Here is a 13,951-nt window from a genome sequence, read left to right on the forward strand (position 1 = left end):
TTCCACATATGGAAACTAAGGCATTGATTGCTTTGTGGAAAAATTAACACTAAATTGAAAAGAAGAATGTGATAAAGTAAGCAAATCCTAAGAATTCTATAAAACTAGGACAAAATATAGAAACGAAATTTCTTAAATATCATTTATGTTCTCTTTAAAAGCCTATGAAGTATATACTAATAGGTATTCCTCTAAATTATTAGAAAAGCATTACCACTAAAATTTTATACATATTTTTATATAGAAGAAATATTAGGTTAGAACCTGAATTTCTTTTTATCATTTTTCTCAAAGTACAGAACTGCTATGAAATGACTAGCATTGCCCCAAATGAGGCCTATTAAATCCTCCCACGAAATGCTGTGACATCCCCAAAATTGGTGTTAAAATATACAAAAGAATCCATTACAAAGCACAGCTATCCTGTCATACCTTTGTAAAAGATTTAAGCTAAAGAAAAAAAGAAAAGAAAACCTAACAGCTGAAGACAACATCGGGCTATTTATAAGTCTTCTCCCAGTCCCCCAGACACACTCACATGGGGGCTGTAAACAGCTAACTAAAATATCTTTGAGGCTCTCATATCCACACCCACTGACAAAAGTAGGGCTGTAACCACAGTGAAACTAGACTTCAGCTTCCTTTAGCAAGTATGTGCCTGTGATATCGGAGTTTATCTAACAGTAATAAAACAATTGTTTTTTTTTTTTAAATAAAAATCATACCTTTTTCTCCAACAAATGGTAAAGACCATGTGAAGACATCCATAAAATTGGGCAACCAGTAAGGATGTGGAGAACAGTTAAACTGTCGAATATTCATCACATTATTTTCATACTTTAATACAGCAGCTGCAAGATAAGTTTGAATGTCAATGTAACAATGTCTAAAACATATAAAAGCAGTAAAATATCTTTTTAACAGGGTGGGGAATCAAGAGGTGAGTGGAATTATTAGGGCTTAGTAAAGGGAGGTAGGAACTAATTTTTCATAATAACACACTTTATGTTTTTTAACAAACTTTTGTGTAGAGCATAGTCATAGCTTCACGTGTTATTATTAATAAAACTTCTAGATTCTTTCTAGAAATGTTTGTTTTACTTTATAATCCAATGATAAATATGCACTTTTACTAAATCCAAAATTGTGAAAACTCAATTTTTACAGGAAACACAGAATGGCACTGAACAATTTTCTAGGTTTAAAAGTTCATACAAGTTGGAGGAATTTAAGATGGTCTTTTTTGTTGCAGGCAACCTGAAAAAAAAAGGCTAAATGGCAATAAAGAAAAATAAAACAAAACAAAACAGAAAACAAACACACAAAAAAAGCCAATGTGGAACATTTTATTTTAAAATGTATGAATGTATTTATTTCATTCAATATGAAAATCAAGTGAAACTACTACAAATAAATATTTTATGTCATTTTAAAAAATCCATTAAAATACCAAAAGAGAAACTATAACCAAATATCCCAAAGGCAGCATACTCATCTCAGTTTCAGGTATCTTTCTAATGTTTCAATATGTTGATTTAAATAATATCTTAAAGTAACTGACATAAGTTTTAGTCACTGGTTATACTATTTTATAAAACACTGGGTTAGATGGGCTAGAGTCCAGCTACAGCAGGGACTAGCTGTGCAATGCTTGGTAAATTATTTAGCTAATCTGTTTCTCATTTATAAAATAGGACTAATATGTCTACCCTGCCTATTTCAGAAGTTTGTTTTAAGATCAGAAGGTGTATTTCCCATGAAAGTACATAAAAGTATAAAATCCTTTGCAGATATTATAATAATTATGAGATTACTTTTTTTTTTCCATTTTAATGAAAAGCACTGAAATGCAGCTGTTAAATTCCAAGATTTGAGAGTCTGGCTAATATAGAGTCACAAGTAATATGTTTGTTTCTCTTATGAAATTCCCGGGAAATAAAAGTATTTTAAATTTAGCCTTAGAAATTAAAGGCTAAAAAAAAAAAATAAAAATAAAAAAAAATAAAATAAATAAAAATAAAAAAAGAAATTAAAGGCTGATACCAAGCTTTCAGCTTTAAAAAAAAAAGAAAAAAAAGAGAGAGAGAGCATCTAGAAAATTGGCTGACATATAGAATGAAACATTACAAACATACTCATACCACATAAGTACTCAAATGATTAACACTGTGTACAGACTCAGAATTACCAAGAGACATTTGATTTTGACAAGACAGATTCCATGATTTGAGTTTCTTGTCTGAATACTAAGAAACTTGATCCCTTAACCTCCGGAGTCAAACTGACAAAGGAAAACCACTAAGGCAGTAATCAACTGAGCACTGAACACTAGCTCCTTTGATAGTGACACGAGGCAGTCCCGGATGAGGAACGGGCACACTGGTAGGAAGTTAAATACCGCAGTTGATTCTGTTCTTCAGAATGTAGGCAAAATTTAGATATGTTCCTCCTCAAAAATGAAGTCATACCTAATTAGGTATCTTTAAACAAGTTTAAAAATTTATTGACCAAAATATAATTTAAAAGAATATTTAGCACTGGCATAATCCTTATCAAAGGATTATGCACATTCTTATCAAAGTTATTATACACCATGCTGCTACTTGACCTGCAGCAAATGTTTTAATCTTTTAACCATCACTTCCAATCATCCAAAGAACTCTTATTCTGTTCCTCTTTTGAATTCACACCACAACCCATATTTAGCAATGACTTCATTATCTCGTTAAATGTACTTTTAAAAGTCTGTTCTGTCAACCTGGCACATCCACTCCAGTCTGACCCTTGAAACTATGGCATAGTCAACTGAATTCCAGACACGTCAAGACAGAATAGGAGCTGACTTAATTTCCTTTTCTGAAAATGTGAACTACGTAAACATACGCAAGGTCATCTTCAATGTCCTTGGCACACACTTAACTAGATTAGGATCCTTTGGTATTATCTGTCAGTAAATTATGTTCAAAGTTAAATTAAACCCAATTACTATAATATATAGATCAAATGTGGAGTGAAGGAGAGGGAATGGAAACCATTGGAACAGAAGGTAAAGAAAAAAAGATACAACAAAAAAAGAACGATAGAGCAGTAAAAGGAAAGAAAAGGGAAGACTCTGCCCCTGAAAGGAGGTCAGAGTGAATTAATCAAAGAAGGCTCAACTACAAATCTTGATGGGGCAGTAATTAAGACTGTGGAGGTAAAAGTAAGGAATAAGAAAGGTAAAGAGAACCTAGATTAGTGGACATGGAACAAGAAACACGATAAACTAAACTGTACAGTGCAAATACACAAAAATGATCAAAGCAGCAGCAGTAGCTTTATGGACACAAGAAAACATTCTCTTGATTATAAGGGGGAAAGATTTAAGAAAGGGGAGTCTGAGAAAATCGTGTTTGGTTTTGCTTGACGTACTGAACTTGGCATTCTTTTATAAGACAGCTTTTATGAGTGACACATTATGGAATGGTTACATATTACTCAAGTTTCACATTTTGGATTTTTATTTTCTTGTTCTCTCCCCTCCCTTATATCTTATACTTCTTATCATAAGATTTGGCTGGTTATAGATTCAAACAACGCCCCTTTTCTATTATATTTTCAAAAAATAAGTCAATTAAAATGCTAAGTTGTTTAACAGTGTTTTTTTATCAACAACATCTTACCTTTATTATTGTAGACATCTAAGTAATTAGGTGCCGAAAAAATTGTTATTAGTGAAGGGAACCCTGTAGTCTGACTTTTCCTGTACATTCTATAGCTGCAAAACAAATAGCTTAGTGGGCATCGGAAAGCATCAATCACTGTGACGGAGTCTGATTTGTACATAAGCTGTTAATTTGGGTCAGGGAAACAGAAGTCTTACCCTGCATCTTGAGCTTCATGAGCTCTAATAATCGACAACAAATTATTGTTTTGCAAAAATTCACACACTGCTGGATAGCTGTGGGGGGAAAAGAGTAAATTAAGTAAAATAATGGTTTTCTGTATGAAGTATATGCTATTTTAACAACTAAAAGGTGATTAATCTTGGATATGTTTCCTTACTTATAAAAATAAGAACATCCTCGAACTGTATTGTGACTAAAATGTTCCTGTGATTTTTCATTTCCAAAATCTTCGGAAGGATCAGACCATAGCAAGTCACACATTGGTCCAAATGCAGGTGGCTCTTTGAATCTATCTAACTGTGAAATAAAGAAAAGAAACAAAGAACAAAAATAATTTGTCAAAAAGTGAGACTAGAATCGACACAGGAAAGTGAATATTGTCCATACTACATTGTTCTGAATGCTTAGAAGACATTTCCTTAAAATATCAGTATATTAATTTTTACCATTATCTAATCTTGGCAGTCAAAAGAAGTTTGAGGCTACTATACTCTACCCAACAAAGTACTATAAATAAGAATCAACCTTGGAACTAAAATATATACTCACTCTCCTAATATCATCCAGTGTGTGTATTTCTGGTGAAAGTCCACCGTGGACACAAAGAAACTGTTGGTTTAAAAGTGCAGCAAGAGGCAGGCTATCAAAAGCTTCCATACAAGCTTCATAGACTCTTTCTGAATATTTAATTTTACCTTGAAAAAGAAAACAATTAAATTGAAAATTATATTACTAGTTGATCATTTTGAAAATTATATATATTTGACTATTAATACAAAGGCAAGAAAACTATAGACATGGAAAACAGCCAAGTGGTAGCCAGGGACTGAGAGTGGGTAAAGGGGTGAGTATTAAAAGGCAGCAAGAGGGAATTCATGGGGTGATAAAACTTTTCTGTATCATGAATGTGGTGGTGGGCAGCTCTATACATTTGTCAAATCTCAGAATGAAACACCATAAAGAGTGAATTTTACTGTACGTAATTTTTTTTTAAAAAGGCAAGCACCTTGCTCTATAAGAATCAACAAAGTAAGCAAAGATAAAATATTTGCTCTCTCTAAATTTATTTTGGGTACGCAGCAGATAGTAATAAAACATTACTAAAAATAAATCAAATCTCTAAAAAGAGCTCAATCCTTCACCATTATCGGCCAAGTAAGGCAAAATTAGAACTATACTTAAAGCTAAAATAGTTTTAATACTTTATTTTATTCTAAGAGTCAGTGACTACTTTGTAGCTACAGGTAAGACTACTGTATTATCACGGACTATCCAATTGAAAAAAAGAAAAGATCTTATTCATACACTGGAGGAGCAGAGGGGTTGCTTTAGTCTCCACAAATGCTTACAATGGGAAACTAGAAGCTGATATAACCCAAGAAAGATAAACTCCATCAAATCAAACTGTCATTTACTTTTAAGGAGCTATCACACATTCATTTACTCCTTTATACTTTTAAAATCCTGGATATTTCCTTTTTGGTGAGATTTTGGCAGGTGGCTTGTTAATTATCTAAGGGGAAAAAAAGCTTAGTTCCTATTTTCCTCTTTAATATTGTAACATTCAAATATGAGAAAATCTACATCCAGCAACCAGAGGTTCTAAACTAATGGTCTGCTAACAGACCTGTTTCCCAGCACTGTGGCTTATTAAAACTTTTAATTTGATTCAAGCATGCACTTTCTAGGTCTCATATTTACTTCGGTTACCCACCTGATCCTTGAAGTTATGCGAGTTTGCCACCTCTGCCATTACCTGTCACTGCGTTTTTCTCCTTTTACTGGAAGTGTCTACTAGTATGATCTTTATTGGATCATGTTTTAGTGTATGTGCTGCCGAAGCGAGGGCAACTGGATCATGTTTTGAGTCTCAATAATTTTGAAATTATTTATTTTTAGAACTTAACTCTAAGACTAAATTATTAACTTAACAAGCACGCAGCTATGAGGTGTGAAAAAAGGCCAAACATTGCTCTATGTCATGTAATTGCTTATCGATAGATGTTAGATTACCATTGCTATAATAATTTAAGAGAGCAATAGGGTACACATTGTAGACTAAGAATTTCAACTCATTAATAGCGTGTATGAAACAACCTGCAATGATGACAGGGTGAATAATTTGTTAAGAATCTTATGGGAATGCCTAAATATCGGGAGACAAAAATCTCCAATGTGACAACAATTTTTTTCTTTTGGTTTTTATTCTTCCTGTTAGAAAAAAATAACTTTAACATTACTATACACAAGTTATCTATACACTAAATCCAAAATTGTTCTTAAGTACTATGTCTGAACAAAATATTAAATACTAGAGAGTTCTTAATAATCTTCCTCAAAGCTTTCTATGTTTGAACACAAAATCTGTTCTTACATGTTACTTACTGTACATTGTACAGTCTTCAAACTCTTACTACCCGTGACATTCCAAGAGAATACTGAGGAAGTGAAAATATTTTTCATGGCAGTACTCACATTCCTGCTTAAAAGTAAAATATTCAGTAAGGTGTCTGCATTCATGATTGCCTCTCAGAAGAAACAATGTGCTTGGGTATAGAATCTTCAGGACCCATAAATATAAGACACACTGCAAAAGAAAATGTTTCCATTGAATTTACCTTATATTTTTATTTAACATAGTTGTTTGATCTTTGCTCCTTTTCCTCGAACCCTTTTACCCTTACAATCTCTATTATTCATTATTATCTTTTCTCCTTGTTTCTTACTAAAATATAAATATATGAAATCAGGGACTTTGTCATCTTATTCACTTCTGATTCTCCACTCCTATAAAAGTACTTAGCAAACAGAAGAACAATAAATATTTGTTGAATGAATGAGTCAAATAATCTACTTAATTACTTCAGATTTACAGATTGTTTGCTGTAAAGACAATTAGCAGATTGGTCTCCTCCTGACGTATATCAATAAATAATAATAATGTAAGAATTACAGCAGTTAACATTTATGGAGTACATATAATGTATCACGCACTATAAAATTAATCCCCCTCATTTATTCCTCAAACAACCTTATAAAGTATGTAATACTATCTCTATTTTACAAATGAGGAAACTGAAGCGAAGAGTTTAAGCAACTTGTCCGAAATCACAAAACTTGTAAATAACGGAGATAGACTTCTGATCCTCTGATCTTAAATATTAGGACATGCTGCCTAATGAAGGCAATAGCAATGTTTTATGCTTGTTTAATAATAAACAGATACTGTTTTTTAAACAGATTTAACATAAGAAACAGACTCACATTTTACTTATCCGGTTTAAAAAAAGGAACTATTTTATATGGAAATAAGCTTGGTTTATATAATCATATACAAGAAGAAAAACAAACTATTTTGAGCAAGTTAAGGTATACCGAAATGTGTAACTATTCACACCTTCATTTTATTTACCAGAAAAAAGTAAACAAGAGAAATACTTATTAAACTCTACCCATCCTTTTTGTTTATTTTGATTCCTTGCCATTTTCCTTTTTTAACAATAAAATGTATTAAGAGAGTCAGCTGTGAAACATTCTGTTAGGTTGGTGCAAAGGTACTTGCGGTTTTGGCAATTATTTTTACCTTTTAAACCGCAATTACTTTTGCACCAACCTAATAATACAAGGATATACACATCAACCTGCTCAGTTACCAACTAAGCTTCCTAAAATTGTTTACTGTTGTTGTCAAAGACCCAATCTTTTTGTTAAAAAGGACTATTTTCTGTTTTTCTTGAAGACTTGAGGGAAAGTTGAGAGGGCTGATGATGAAACTATGAATGGAAGGAAGTACTCAGGATACTAAAATTCCTAAGGGCATTTGAGTGGACAGAGCCCTGACCTCTCTTCCCCACTAGGTGTCCTAGCATACCTCAGATGGGAGGTTGACAAAAATCTTGGAGAAGGGGATGGAAACAACAGTAGCCAGCATGGATATTCACTATTTACCAGGAGAGGTAGCTAAGAGCACAGGCTTGGAGTTGGACTGCCTGGCCGTACCCCTAACTACCATGTTTCCCCGAAAATAAGACCTAGCCAGACCATCAGCTCTAATGCGTCTTTCGGAGCAAAAATTAGTATAGGACCCGGTCTTATTTTTAGTATAAGATTGAGTCTTACATAATATATAATATAATGTAATATAATGTAATATAACTATAATAAATATAATATAATAATACCAAGTTTTGTATTAATTTTTGCTCCAAAAGACGCATTAGAGCTGATGGTCCAGCTAGATCTTATTTTTGGGGAAACATGGTATGTGACCTTGGGCAGTTTACTTAAACCTCCACAAGCCTTAGATTCCTCATCTCTAAAATGGATAAAATAACAGTATTTACATGATAATGTTATTGTGAGGATAAAATTAACATGTATTAAGTGCTTGGAACATGCTTGGAACATACTGAATGCTCAACATGAGTATCTATTGGTAGAGCTTGTACCCAGCAATTTTTACTTCTAGGAATCTGTCCTACAGAAATAATTGGGCAAGTATGCAAAGATGTATAAGTAACATGGGTCTAATGAAACATCATTGGTAATGGCAAAAAACTGGGAATACCTTACGTATCCAAAAATAAGGAACTGATTAAATTAATTGTGGTTTCTTTATTCAATGGAATACAATGTACCTATTAAAAATGATGCTGTAATTTCATATTTACTGACCTGGAATACATCACAGTATACGGATGGATGAAAAAAAGCAAGTTACAGAAAAATATTATAATATGGTCTATTTTCACTTAAAAAATGAAGAGTATACAAATATTGAATTATGTTATATACCTGAAATATATATAATCTTGTATACCAATTTTACCACAATTTTAACAAAAATTTAAAGAGATGCACATATTAGAAAATATAAGTTGTTCTATATTTACCCGATTTTATTTATATAATTAGAAAAGTAAAAGGATGCAAAAAGAACCATTAAGTGATAATCAGCAGGTCATTTTAATGCCTCTTAAGTTTTTTAAAACAAATGAATAATTTCAGAATAAACGAAGATTTCATACGATATACTAAGGTCATAATAGCTACACAGGGAGGGATAGAAGCACTAGGGTTTAAGCAATAAAAGCATTATAATGTGCTTTATTTAATCAGAGAAAATTCAATTAATCTTTTTTTCACATGGGTTAATGCCTTTAGGGGTAAGAGATAAAAAGCACTAGTTCCTTAGGGCTACTAGATAACAGGGTAATATAAACCCTTCAGTTTGCTTAAAACTTCCACTGGGAAAAATGGCAATTATAATTATATAAACAGTAATACAGAGAAAATTAATAGAATAGTTGGAAAGACAGAAGAATAAATAGTAGCTTTAAAACTACTATTTATTCAGAAAATGCAGAGGTATTAAAAAGAACCCAATATAGGTACTTCAAGGAACTTATTTTACTAGGAATTAATGGAAATCATCTATGAAAGCACTTAAAAGCATATCAAATGACAGTATATGATTATTACCTCTATACTAAAATAACCTCTGTCCACATAATCACCAAGAAAAAGGTATCGTGTATTAGCAGGTGATCCTCCTACTTCAAAAAGTTTCATCAGATCAAAAAATTGGCCATGGATGTCACCACACACTGAAACAAGAAAATTATTAGATATGAAAAAAAAAAACCTCTGAAATAACAAATTTCACTTAAATTCTAATTTCTTTTACATAAGAGGGTGTAAATTCTATCCAGAAATGTATGAGAAGTCATCTACAAAGAATTATGATAGGGATGAGGTGTACCCAAGTGTTTATGTGCTCAAGATCTAGAATAAGATACAACAAAAGTAATGAAACTTGTAGCCAGTGACAAAATTTTCATCTAAATTTATAAAGATCCTGTTTAAGAAACCAAGCATGTGTGTCTTACGATGACAAAATTATAATGGTGGCAGTAAAATCTCCAATCTAACTCAATACTTTCTGTTGACTTCTAAATGATCATCTTTGGTATCCCATACGACACTGAGGCATTTGCCCCTAATGATTGAAAGAAAAGTAAGTAAGTATTTGTTGGATCCAATTGAATCATGGCCAATACAACTAATGAAACTTTCACAATAGCATATTAGACTAACTCTGCACGCAGATTATTTAGGATCATGTTTATTCACTGAAAATAGGCAAAAACTAAAAAAAAAAAAAGAAAAAAAATTTAACGAAAATAACTGGAAAATTCAAGATAATGCCCATGTAACATTAATTTGTATATGATATTACTGAAGAGGAAACAGCTTTATATCCGGGCAACTAAATAATGGTATAATAAAAAATAATATCCAAAACATAAATAAGTGTACCTGTAATTGGAGCCTCTACTTCTATCATGGTTTTCTCTCTCCGAAGGATGGCAGCACCCTCATTGATAATTCTAAGTGCAATTTCTTCATCTACCCGACCTTCTTTTACTAAGTGGTTCTTCAGAACATCAACCCTCGGTATCCCATCCATATCAAATACTTCTTCAGATGTCAAGCGATGTGTTGGGGGAAAAGGGACAGCTGCAATTTTTTTTAATTAAGAAAAAAATAAATCACTATTAATATATTAACATAAAACTAATCAATGGATCTAGGTAAATAAGAATAAAACTAAAAAGCTGGTTTTTGTTTCTTCTATTGGATAGAGGTGTTAATTTTTGTAAAACCCTTTTGAAAAGAGTAATCTATTTTTTTATTAATCTGTATATAACATGTTCTTTGTTGAAAATTATTAGAGAAATGAATTGTCTCACAAAATTAAGGTTCTTTCAGAATAACTAAGCTTTCTTTTTTTTTAAACTAAGCTTTTTTAAGTTAAAACATTTTTTGGGAGAACTCTCAGAACATATCATACACTTCTTCATCTTCAATGAAATATAATAAATATAACTTAATAAACCACATAAGCCTGAATGGAAAGAAATCCCAAATATAAGGCGATTCATCATGTTCCTAATAAGAATATATATATATATATATATATATATATATATATTCATGTAACAATGTTTTCCAAATAAGTCAAGGGGATGTAATATACAGCTTGGGAAATATAGTCAATAATATTGTGATCGGTGGTACGGTGTCAGATAGTTGCTGGACTTACATATCTTCTTTAGGTATATAAATGTTGAACAACCATGGTGTACCCCTGAAACTGATATAATGTTGTATGTTAGCTATATTTTTTAATAAAAATCTTAAGGGAAAAAAACGTTTTCTGGCCAACTTGAGTAGAAACTTTCAGTAAACCAAATGCTTACTTATGAAATATAAATTAATTTAGATGCATATATAGATTTCAAATAACATTAATAAATCATGATAATTTTGAAATACTGCTTTTTCTCCTACTTTCATGTTTCACAAAACACTTTCACAGTATTTACGCACATCTTCAACATCAGTATATTCCTTATCATTGGAGTCACTTTTTGAGTCATCTAACACTTTCAAAAGTAAATCACCTTCACTTCCATTTAAGTCGTTTGAGAAAAAGCACTTTTTGAATATATGCAAAATGTTATCTCTGCAGAGGTACTCTAAGCCACAGTTCCCATTTGTCTAAGCACTGAAATAATTGGCCTTTTTACTCCTATAGTATATATTTATGGTTTCCACAAGTAATCATCAACTGTACTGTTTTAAACTGATATTTGTTAAATGAATGGAAAATAGGAAGGTCTATTTTCAATGGTATCTAGCACAATTTGAGATCATATACCTAGGAAAAATTACTATATATTTATTAAATTTATTTGGTTCCTTTTTACTGAATCCAACAAGTGACCTCTATATGCATTCAAAATCAATGAAGTCATTTTAGGCTCTTTAACAAACAGTACTTGTTTTTCAAAACGAAGAAAGAAATTTATAGTAAGAGTCTACATATAGACTTAAATGTAAGGCAGCTCCCTCTTTTCCAAAACAAACATTTTTAAGAAAAAATATCACTTTATAGTCAGGCATACAGTATGTAGTATTTTCTTGATGTTTTAGGGTCATCATTGTGATGATCAATTATTATACAGAAGACTGGAAATGTATAGAGCCAATTGCTTCTTCACATTTCAACTAAAACAAACTAACTAAAAACAGAGGGCTGGGTTAGAATTATATCAATTATCTAAGAAAGAAAAATAAGGAACCATGTTCTCATACCAGAAAAAAAAAATTCAAAGAACTCAATCCTTTAAAAAAGTGCCTATGAGGAAAAAAACCCTCAATATCTTAGAAGTGAGGTAAGAACTAAGGCAGAGGGATGTCAACCATTTTTGAAAGACTTTTAAATCACCAATCCCCCTTGCTTTCTTTTTTTGATATTTAGTAAAATAGAACTTGAACTTGCTTTTTTCCCCTACATTAGGATACATTTATTCCCATTTCTTTTTACTACATCTAGAACATCTAAATACATTTTATTCCCCCAAATACAGTATGCCTAGATTCCAATAAAATAAAAACCTCTGTTAAAGTACGATTTTCTCCAAACAAAGATTAAACCATTAAATATGATATAATCAAATTTGCCCCCATCAGTAAACCAATTGTTTTTAAACTACAGAATTTAACAACTGATTACTAAATAAATCAGGTTACTTTGGGGACATTATAAAAACGAGAAATTTAAATATCTCTTAAGTACAAATTTCTGAGATCAAGACGGGATCATACTTTTCTCATTAGGCCAAGAGAATTTTTTATCACTCTACTCAGGAAAAGAGACAGTTTGATTTAAGACACTGCATTCTAGATTATGTATACTTCCTAATCAACAACATAATTCCACTAAAACTGAATTCTGTTCAAATTGCAGGACTTCCTAAAAATCCATCTCTCCCCATTCACCCGGTCACCAGTGAGTGGTACTGCATGTTTTCATTCACATTGTCAAAGTCACACTGAGGTGTTGCTCCCTTTTTAACCAAGAGCCAGAATGTCTTTATCGGGGAAAAAAGGTATAAACTGCCTCCATGCCCATCAGTATCTACAGACCTATGCTTTTCCACTTCTTTTTCAACTCAAGCCATACTTTACATTTCAAGACCAGCTGGAATACCTTTTAAAGTATGGGTACAGGTTGAGGAGTGAAGAAATGCCACCACAGATACATAAAAGGTGAAAATTACAGGAGCAGTGTTGTTCTAACAACATGAAACTGAAAATGGAGAATAGGGAGTTTCAAAAGAATATGTTTTAGTATATCAGTAAATAATAAGAGGGAAAAGGCATATGCTCTTTGGCAGCTGGAGAAAGGAGCTATAGCAGGTGATCTGATCAGGCAAAAGAAAACTGACCAAATAGAATCTGGCCTAATGGGGGGTTAAATAGTGACCCTGTTGGTCAATGGAGGATTACATTTTTTCATCAGAAATCAATATTCTCAACTACTATTTTGTTTTGTAATTCTTAAGGCATGTCTATCTATTTCAGGCTTTTAAAAGGCTTTTCTTTATTACTAATTCATCTTCAGCCAATTATTCCTGCTTTTCTAGGCTTTTCTTCCTATATACGTTTTTCTCATTTTAGACTAGTCTTCCGTATTTGTGATAGGGAAAAACCAGAATTTAAATGTATGCAAATGGTCAACAACTGAAATAGCTCACATGGATGATTAGCTGTAACAACCTAAAGAGCTACAAAATCACCTCAAATCACCAAGTTTCCAACACTAGAAAACCTAACTTAGACCAAACTGTTCTGTTTTAAAATTTCCTTTAACCCAAATTGTGCCAGAAGGGTGTATCTGTATAGTAATCAATAACATTCACGGGGTACTTTCATTCAGATTTAATGTATGGTGGCTAAAACACAAGGCCTCAGGAGTTTTAATTTAGGAAGTCGGAAAAATCAACCAGGAACACACATAGATCAGGGATGTGGGAGGGGCAGAGATCTTCCTTTTTCTACTACTGGGTGAGGAATCCTGAGAATTAATTAACCCTTTTCCCCAAGTCTAAGCAGAGGCTACAAACTATTAGGCCTCAGGAAGCTTCCAACATCAAGGGGGTTGCAGCCCGTGCCAACTGCACAACTTCACTCCAAAGCATCAGACAGATGCTTGT

General features: G+C 32.2%; 1 protein-coding gene across 4 annotated transcripts in view; it reads right to left on the reverse strand.

Annotated features, from left to right (window-relative positions):
- Positions 1–13,951, reverse strand: part of PPP3CB (protein phosphatase 3 catalytic subunit beta) — a 44,068-nt gene that overhangs the window by 21,590 nt on the left and 8,527 nt on the right. For all 4 annotated transcript variants that reach the window (XM_081075084.1, XM_081075083.1, XM_081075082.1 and 1 more), the window contains exons 2-9: positions 10,206–10,406; positions 9,369–9,493; positions 6,363–6,474; positions 4,437–4,582; positions 4,045–4,184; positions 3,863–3,940; positions 3,663–3,757; positions 726–851 (exon numbers count right to left, since the gene is read on the reverse strand). In XM_081075084.1, coding sequence (XP_080931210.1) covers positions 726–851; positions 3,663–3,757; positions 3,863–3,940; positions 4,045–4,184; positions 4,437–4,582; positions 6,363–6,474; positions 9,369–9,493; positions 10,206–10,406 — 1,023 coding nt within the window. The remainder of the gene's footprint in view (positions 1–725; positions 852–3,662; positions 3,758–3,862; positions 3,941–4,044; positions 4,185–4,436; positions 4,583–6,362; positions 6,475–9,368; positions 9,494–10,205; positions 10,407–13,951) is intronic.

Source organism: Rhinolophus hipposideros, assembly GCF_964194185.1.
Source record: "Rhinolophus hipposideros genome assembly, chromosome: 15".
Classification (NCBI taxonomy): domain Eukaryota; kingdom Metazoa; phylum Chordata; class Mammalia; order Chiroptera; family Rhinolophidae; genus Rhinolophus; species Rhinolophus hipposideros.